Raw genomic sequence first — 9,802 nt, 5'->3', positions numbered from 1 at the left:
GCAACGGAGACCGAACATGCACAGATCCTTTCCAATCAGGCCTCTGAGGTCTGCTAGGAGCGGGCAGTTGGCTCCTGATCCCTCCTCCAGGGCCACTGCAGATGTTAAGCTCTTTAGATCATGGGCACGCATGGTTCGGGCTGGCTTCAACACAATGCCGCTTGGCTAAATTGTCCGTGCCACCCTAGGGGGAAGAGTGCCAAAGAGAAGCCCTGTGCACAGTGCCCGTGGTTTCAGTGGCTCTAGTGGGCATTGATACTTGTTTGTTGTCTGACGTCTGGTCCCTTCTCTTCTAGGCACCATGGTGCGTATGAACGTACTTGCCGATGCGCTTAAAAGCATCAACAATGCAGAGAAACGTGGCAAGCGCCAGGTTCTCATCAGACCGTGCTCAAAAGTGATTGTGCGCTTCCTGACGGTGATGATGAAGCATGGTAAGACCCCATCCCTCTCCTGCTCGCTCCTTATTCTCTGGGGTTGTGGCAGATCCTGACCTTAATCTTGTGGTTTTCTATTACAGGTTACATTGGAGAGTTTGAAATTATTGATGATCACCGGGCCGGAAAAATCGTCGTCAATCTCACAGGCAGACTGAACAAGGTGAGAACACGAGTACGAGCGCCGACCCCCTCTATGGAAGAGGAGTAATTAGGTTTAGGGGGGAGGCACGGGGTTGGTTTTGCAATAAGACTATATGGACTCTACAACAATCTTTTCCCATGGGTGGAAAGCCTCTGGTATTCCGAAACCCATTTATGCATATAGGGGGATTACTCATTTGATACAAAAGCTGAGGTATCCCCTGTTATTCGGAGAGTTGCTCTGGCTGTCTTGGTGCCGTCATGTATTATATGGACGCCCATTCATTTGCATTGTGTAATGATCACAAGTATTCCTGTGCTCAGCAGCTGCATTCATCCCGGGGGTCTTCTTGAGACCAGCAGTGACCCGGCCTGTATGCTCTCATGTAAGAACAGGTTAATAATGGCTTTAAGGCTCCGTAGTGAGGAATAGCGGGTTCTTGTTGATTTGTCTAAAGTTGATGTTTGTACACAATAATCCAACATTGGTGGCATTTTTGAAATTGCGTGGATGTAGCTTTCGTGGCTGAGTTTTGTGATGTTGCAGTTTTGCCTTTTAAGGCTAGGCTCACATTTCCGTTGTTTTGCATCAGCCACATGCGTTGCGTGACGCTTGCGACTGATGCATTGTACAACGGGTGACAAGAATTGGAATTCATTGTCATCATAAAGTGGATTCCGTTGTAAATCGTGAGCGAGAACGATCAGCTGATTGTCCGGCAGTCGCCTTCTGTGAGCGATCAGCTGATCACCCGGCGGACGGTTAATGAGCAATCAGCTGATCGTTCACAATAGCCGGCCACCGGCTTTTGAGAGTTATCAGATGATCTCCTGGCAGCCGGCTATTGTGAACAATCAGCTGATTACTATCATTAACCGTCCGCCGGGTGATCAGCTGATCGCTCACAGAAGGCGGCTGCCGGACGAACAGCTGATCGTTCGGCCGCCGAGAGCATGCGCAGCGAAATCAAAAGGATTCCACTGCTCAAATAACACTACATGCTGCGTTCCTGCCGCCCGATGATCAGTCGGGCGGCGGATGCAACGCAAGGGCATCAGTCACAATCCGCTGCTCATACAAGTCTATGGGAAACAACGGAATCCGCCAAATGTATTGCGTTGTTTATCAGAGCGGCAGATTGTGACTGATTAATAAACAACGGAAATGTGAACCTAGCCTTAGACGCGTCTGAACCGAATGCCTGTATAACCCAAAACTGTATAACATTATGGAAAATATACGTGTGATAGAGATAAAGCCCATGTGCAGGCTGGTATGATCTGGTGTAGGAGCGCTCGGTCAGCTCACATCTGCATTGCCCAATTCCACCATAAATGCACATGTTAATAGGGAGAGAATAAAGGTGGCTGTACTTGGGACACGGCCATCTGCTGGAGAAACGTTTCCCCTGACCACCATCTTTCTTGTCTCCCCCATACACCTGAGAGGCGTCCTTGGTCAGACCGCTTTGGTGGCTACCTGATCCGTCTACCACGTTGTCCGGGCCGGAGGAGCAGGAGTCCCTCACACACTCCAGACACTGGGCCAGTCCTGCTGACATTATGGCATTCACTGACCATTTAATACTGATCTCTGATGGGAACAATGGATTGGGCTTTGTGGTCTCAGTGTGTGGGATTCCTGACAGCCAGCCGCCCCCTATAAATGAGGATGTGGCAGATCATGTTTGTAGGGGAGGTTTTCTATTGTGTTTGGGTGGTTTTAGAATTTGTGGTTGATCTTTGGCAGGAGCGGTGTGGAGAGTACCGTTTACATCTTCAGTGTTTTCATGGCATTGTGTAACGCTTTACGGTGCAATCTTACAAAGATGATCCCTTTTTTTAAGTTACAAGATGATTATAAAAAATAAGTAAACACATCCAAGGTGTATGGTGAGGCCTCTGATGGTGGAGGAGCTGGACCTGCTGATGCGGTGGCCTTTCAGCTCCTCACATTTTGGCCCTGCAGCGGGCATGATCCACTCACTCTGCCGCCACACAGCAATAATTCACTGAGACCCTGCACTGGTAATTACAGGGGCTGTCGGCGTCCATACTGTGAATATAAGGTACATGAGGAGACGTGCATTATAGTGTGCTGCTCCTGAGCCTGTAGATCTGTGCTCATTCATCAGCAGTATTGTGTATGATCACTAGTACACTGTGTACGTGATATTTGTATAGACCAGGGGTCCCCAACCTGTAGCTCAGGAGCCACATGTGGCTTACAGGACCATGATCTGTGGCTGGTTTCCAGCTTGTATATTAGCACCAGGTCGTGCACTCAGCTGTGAAGAGCAGGTCTCCAGATGGTGACGGTTGTAATAGTCCTACACAGAAGAGCAGATCTGAATGGGGGGTATGGTGGGACTCCCTGGATCTTGGTATGCTGCCTCAGTGTGATTTTTGCTGAAAAGCTTTGCTGTCATTACACTAACGATAGTAATGGGGGCTGTGATTGTCACTCCTGTGAGGGGGGGGCAGGAGCTTGATGTGGCTCGCAAACGTCTCAGAGCTGATTGTGGCTCTCAAGGTCAGGTTGGGGACTATTGGTATAGAACCTTATTGGCCTGTTTAGCTGAAGACTAGGTCAAGGGCAGACCTGTCAAATATTTTTGTGCTTTGGTGGTTTGTTTTCATAGTTACAGAAGAACCCGGTGTATTTTGTTCTGACTCTGTACTTTGACTTAACTCTACATAAGTTGCTGAGCTTGTATAGACTAGGCTTGAAAGTTGAGCCTGCTCCATACAGGGCAGATGTCGGCTGCGATACACAGCCATCATCTGCCTCTTAACAGCACAGATTGTCGCTAGCATTGAGATCTGTTATATAAACCACTCAGTCACTGACGGTGGCATTGAAATAACGTGATTGTAGTAGGTGTGTGCACTTGTGTGCTCCACTCCCCCACCCCTGGACACTAGGACGGGGTTTCCATGGCAGCCGAGGTCTTGCTGTGTCCGCTATGTTGGTACTCCTCTGATGCTCAGTCACAGGCGTTGTCAAAAGAAAGTGGTGCTGCAGTATATAGTATGTGATCAAAGAAACGGTCACTGCAGCCCCACCCCCTTTCCTCAAAATAAAATTGTGATTACAGTCCCACGCAAGACTTGAGTAAATTGGATGTTAACGTGACTCCATCTGGTAATTTGCAGTTCTGCTTTTCATTATTCCCCCATACATTGCAACTCTATCCTATTGTATAGTTGTTTGAGTCTTGCACCTTGTTCACACCATGGAGTTCCAGACATACCTTCTTTAGTTAGTAGCACTTTCTGTCTGAGAACCCTGCCCCACCCACAGCCATTTGTTTCCCTTCACATATATAGCTTGGTCCTTTGCTTCCCATACAGAGCAAGTTTAACTGCAGGTGAGGTTACACATAGGTTAGGGACCCCAAAAATAGAGATTACCTTGGCGTTGGTTTTGGGGCTCTTTTGCATTGATCAATACAATGGCTAAACATCTTATATTCCTATTATTCATAGCAGTTATGCACATTCCATTTTCATGTTTCATTTTTTCAGATAGTCCATTATATTTTTGTCTAGCATTCCCATAGCAGTTTTGCTTTTCATTATTCCCATATACATTGACACTGGTGTGCAACTCTTCATCCTATTGTATAGTTGTATGTTTTTGAGTCTCGCACCTTGTTCACACCATTGGTGTTCCTGACGTCCATTCTTTAATTATACAGTCCCACATAAGACGTGAGTAAATTGTATGTTAATGTGACTCCTGGTAATTTGCAGTGTGGCGTGATCAGCCCCAGATTTGATGTGCAGCTGAAGGACCTGGAGAAGTGGCAGAACAACCTCCTGCCTTCACGTCAGTTCGGGTAAGACCTTCTTATTCCTATATCCTTCATATAATGGACATCTATTACTTGTGAAAAGGTTATGTATCTTATTATTATTAACAGTGATGACTTGTCTTTAGGATTGCCCACGAATATTAGATTGGTGGAGGCCATGCAAGATTGTGGCTGTGCCCCTTTATTATTTCCATCACTCCATACTGCGCAGTATGTTATACTAGCTGATGTGCTGAGCAGTAACACCGCACTACAACCGCTGCTAAAAGCATGTAGGCGTGCTGTATGATGCAGTGTAAACTGTAGGGGCTGCGGTGCGCGGCCTGACGGGTGCGGAGTATGACCACCACCAATATAATGTCCTATCTTAAAGGAGTTGTTCACTACTAGGACAACCCCTTCTCATTGCCCCATTAAAATAAAAGTTTATACTTTCTTGGACTATTTCAGCGGTCTCTCTCGCTCTCCTGGGGCTGACATGAGAATTTACAGCATGCGATACCTGGGCCCAATCACCGGCCGCTGCTCAGATTTTGGGGATTACTTATTTGTCTCAACGCGGGAACCGTGAAGCTTGTGGTGTTTGGGCACAGAGCTCGCGTGATGTAACAGCCTCACATGAGCCCCAGGAATGCAAGTGCTGGAATGGCACGGGAGGGAGCATAAGCTTTTTTTTTTTTTTCTTCTTCAGTAGCAAACATTAGGCAATCCCTTGAACTCGTACACATCCGCCACTGTACATGTACGACACACAAGTTAGAAGTAGGTGTATTTCGCGGGCTCACTCTGCAGGTATTGGCTGTGTATTATACAGGACCTGTCGCTAACAATCTCAGGTGAAGCCGCTATGAAACTCTTATAGTGGGATTTAACATGTGCCAGAATGTGGGCGCGCCCATCTGCGTACCCATGATGCGACTGCGGAAGGCTGATTGGTTGCGGTAACAGCAGGGAGGGTCTGCTGAGGACCTCTGTATTTGCCATTGCAGCACTTCTTTGAAATCTGCCTGTGGCTGGGCTTCAAACACTGATCTCTGCTATATACAGCAATGTTGTGACATTGCTGTATATAGCACAAGCGATGACGCTATCAAAATAAGGAAAATTTGACACATTAAACAAATTCAGAAAAGTGTGATCAAAATAATGATGGGTAAACAAAAAACTTAATCTCCAATTACGCTTTTTGCTGAAACGCCACAAAAAAATGCTGGAACAAGTGATCAAAATGTCATATCTATCCCAAAATGGTATCAATAGAAATATTCACTCCCCGCACAAAGTAAGATGAAAACCATATGGGTCTTAGAAAATGATGACATTCTCCCCCCACCCCCCATTTATGTATTTTATTTATTTCCACACCACTCAAATCTTCAAACTGGATGCTTGGTATTGCCATAATCGCTCAAATGAATGGTGGTGATCAAAAATGCATCTCATTCTGCACAAAAACAAGTTCTCACTAGTGCTGAGTAGTTAGCTATTTGTACTCTATGCTGTTAGTGAGTACTGTCCACTACTCACATATTCGTTAGGAGTAGCGGGCGCAGTGCAAGTCAATGGGAAATACTCGTTAAGTAGCGAGTAACCCAAAAGCCGTACTACTCGCTATTCACACGAGAAGTACGGCTTTCGGGTTACTCGCTACTTAGCGAGTATTTCCCATTGACTTGCATTGTGCCCGCTACTCGTAATACGCGATTAGCGGACAGTACTCGCCAACAGCAATAATGAGTACGAATAGTTGACTAGTATTGAGCGAGTAGTTGTCTGTGGACAGAAAAATAAAAAGTTATGTCTCTGGGAAGGAGAGTAAAAAATGGCCACTGTAAAGGGATTAATCAGCTGAAAGGGTGGCTTCAGGTCATTGCTTCAAAAACTTGTGTATTTCCAGGTGCCCCAGTTGTTGTTGTTGTTTTTTTTTTTTTTTTTTTTTTTTTTTTTTTGTGAGCCAAGGCCTGAAGTGCAGACTGCAGAAAAGTAGAAGGAAATCCCCCCCCCCCTTCTTTTTGAAAAATAACCAGTCGTTGAATTTCTATGCCATCTATGGACAGCAAGTTGCATGTCTGGCATCTGTAGTAAAACTTTTGTGTGGCTAAGGCTACTTTCACACTTGGGTTGAACGGCATCCGTTGCATTGCGTTGTGTGACGGATGCAACAGATGTGTTGCATATAATGGCACAACGGATGCAACAGATCGTACAAAACGGAAAGCTTTTTTTTTTTTCTCCCTTCTTTACAGCTTTACCGGCAGCAGACTATTGTGAGCGCTCAGCCGATCGCTCTCAATAGCTGGCGGCCGGGCGCTCAGCTGATCGCTCTCAATAGCTGGCGGCCGGGCGCTCAGCTGATCGCTCTCAATAGCCGGCGGCCGGGCGCTCAGCTGATCGCTCTCAATAGCCGGCGGCCGGGCGCTCAGCCGATCGCTCTCAATAGCCGGCGGCCGGGCGCTCAGCCGATCGCTCTCAATAGCCGGCGGCCGGGCGCTCAGCTGATCGCTCTCAATAGCCGGCGGCCGGGCGCTCAGCTGAACGTTCGGCCACCGAGAAACCACATAAAGTTTCTGTTTTTTTTTTTTTAAAAAAAAGTTTCCGCCGCTCAAAAAAAGTTACATGCTGCGTTCTTTCTGCCCGACGCAGCGTCAAAATAACGACTCTGCGTCGTCCAGCGCATGCAACGCTGACACTTGTGTTACAGCGTGTCATCCATACAAGTCTATGGAGAATAGCGCAGTGCGTTAACGGACTGCGCTATTCTCCATAGTGACGGACTGCGCTGAACGCAAGTGTGAAAGTACCCTTATTTAATGCTGTACGTTCTGTACACGGCTGGTTAGAGCCTGGAGCTCTGGACGTTCAGCAGATCGGCACCGGTCCAGCTGAACACAAATGCCAAAAAGATGCGGATGCTGCAGTCTGCAGAGAAAATACTGCATGACCAAATATTGTGTAATGTGATTTATCTATTAAATTTTTTTTTTTTTCTCCGCTATTTAGAAGCTACTCCTAGCAGAGTGACCTAACCTTCAGATTCTAGCTAGATGAATTAAGAAGTTTAATCTGGCTGCATGTTGTTTTTTTTTTTTGTTGTTTTTTTCCCCGATATTTTTCATTGTTTACACATAAGGTTACATAAAACAATATGGCAAAACTGAGCCCCCAGATTAAAGGGAACCTGTCACCAGATTTGGGGCTTATAAGCTGCAACTACCCCCAATGGGCTCTTATATAGAGTATTCCAACATGCTGCATATAAGATCCCAGGCTGCTGTGTAGAACGTAAAAATCACTTTATAATACTCGCCTAAACTATCTGTGCGGTGTAGACTGGTCGGATGAGTGTCTCCGTCCTCCTGAAGCCTGGGTGCATGACTCGTCCTACGTCATACACACTCAGGGCAAATCAAATGCGCCAGTACCCATCCGACCAGTCTACACCGCACCGACAGTTTGGGTGAGTATTCTAAAGTGATTTTTATGTTTTACACAGCGGCTTGGGCTCTTATATACAGCAATCTAACATGCTGTATATAAGAGTTCACTGGTGGTGGCCGCAGCTTGGTCACCAAATCTGGTGACGGGTTCCTTTTTAAGAAAAAACGCCCCTTCTGTTTTGCCAGTACCTGAATTAGCCTGTAATTCTGTTTTTTCTTCACCACCGTGTCGTATTGTGGGCCAGTAGAACAGCAGGGCCTTAGACAAATTTGAGATAGACATTCTTTAACAAGAGGGGTCAGCCTCAGAGGCCAGAGGCAATATTTAGAAATATTACAATCACAAAGTCCTCAGGCGTAAACCAAAGGGTCCAACTTTGTTCCGAAAGTCAGGCTTGATCTTCTGGGTTATGGGCTCACAACCTTCTGTGACTGTTCTTGTGCTGTTTTTTGCACTATCCCAGCCATGTACTGTACTAAGCTGTATCCGAACAGTCACATCATTACTAAGCAGTTACTGAACAGTAATTGCTCTAAAGTATGTGGGAGCACTGGGTTTAGTCCAAAGGGCGAGATCTGCCATGGAGGCATGTGGGTTCCCAGTCCGCTCAGCAGGTTAGGATCCCCAACCCAGAAGTTCTGGCCACACGTTTGATAGAAAATTGACTCTGTTACCGGGGCGGTTACATTAGGGTTACTTGCACCCCTTTAGTTACCTGGTGGCATTTCTATCTAAACATATAATCTGTGCTGCCCACTCCCATTATTTAAATTTAATGAGGTGGTCCACTACAAAGCATAGTGGCCACATCTGTGTAAACCTGTGAGAAGGCTTTTTCTAAATATCTTCTGTTGCTAATTCTGCCTGTGAGCGGCGCTATCGCTATCTGCTCATCCCCCATCACATGACCCGGGCTGCAGTGCCCTCTGATGTCTGGTGATGTCAATTCAACTTCCAGAATTGGAAGTTGACCCGGCATCACCGAGGCGGGACCCAGAATGCCGCAAGCAGGAGCGACACTTGGCTGTGATGGGCAGTGTAACGCCGTCAACAGCCCAGACGCTAACGGATACTGGGTCCTGTCTCGGTGATGCCGGATCAACTTCCAATTCCGGAAGTTGACGTGATATCACCGGACATCAGAGGTCAATGCAGCTTGGGTTACATGATGGGGGCGGGGGGGGGGGGATGAGCGGTCAACGATAGCACCACTCACAGGCAGAGTTTGAAACAGAAGGTATTTAGAAAAATAAACTTTTCTTAGCTTTACGCCGATATGGCCACTATGCTTTGTAGTGGACCACCCTTTAAATATAGTCCCAGATCAAGGATGGGGGGAGGGCTCTTGCAGCTCCTTATTTTTCTGTTGTATGTGATCTTGTTACTGATCACTGTATTTGTGAGTGTCCTCACTACAGCGTCTGTACGGATTATATAACTGATTATATACACTGCTACAGAAAGTCTCCTTATAACCCATATTCAAGCTTTGTATGTAATGTTACCTTTATTTCTATGTCCTATAAACTCCCGGTTTAATCTTGCAGGTATATTGTGCTCACCACTTCAGCTGGCATCATGGACCATGAAGAAGCGAGGCGAAAACACACGGGAGGAAAAATCCTGGGATTCTTTTTCTAAATGTACAAAACAGGCAGGAAAATAAACTGTTCTCAAAAATCCCGTCTCCTGTGTTTCATGTGTGTTCTGCAATGAATTGTACCTGTGTGCCAAAACCGCTCCGGAGGCCGGGGCAGGGCCCCTCTTGCACTGGTAACACTTTGCTGCTTTCGTCAAGATCTCCATGCGTTCTGCAGGCCGGGCGCTCATGATGTCATGTGGAGCAGTCTCACATCTTATCCCAAATGTGTTCCTTGAAACTGATGGATCATTGGTTGAAGCAAAAGGCCAAAGAATTATCAAATGAAGACCTGCCCGATTGATTGTTGCTGTCCTCACACTATT

General features: G+C 46.5%; 1 protein-coding gene across 1 annotated transcript; it reads left to right on the top strand.

Annotated features, from left to right (window-relative positions):
- The first annotated feature begins 296 nt into the window (after positions 1-296).
- Positions 297-9,517, top strand: RPS15A (ribosomal protein S15a). The gene is made up of 4 exons (XM_075319125.1): positions 297-434; positions 521-600; positions 4,338-4,423; positions 9,385-9,517. The coding sequence occupies exons 1-4, from the start codon at positions 302-304 to the stop codon at positions 9,476-9,478; spliced, it is 393 nt and encodes a 130-aa protein (XP_075175240.1). The 5' UTR covers positions 297-301; the 3' UTR covers positions 9,479-9,517.
- The last annotated feature ends 285 nt before the right edge of the window (positions 9,518-9,802 follow it).

This window comes from Anomaloglossus baeobatrachus, chromosome 7, assembly GCF_048569485.1.
Source record: "Anomaloglossus baeobatrachus isolate aAnoBae1 chromosome 7, aAnoBae1.hap1, whole genome shotgun sequence".
NCBI classification, from domain to species: Eukaryota; Metazoa; Chordata; class Amphibia; order Anura; family Aromobatidae; genus Anomaloglossus; species Anomaloglossus baeobatrachus.
Note: the sequence above shows the minus strand (reverse complement) of the source record. Positions and strands in the feature narration are given on the sequence as shown.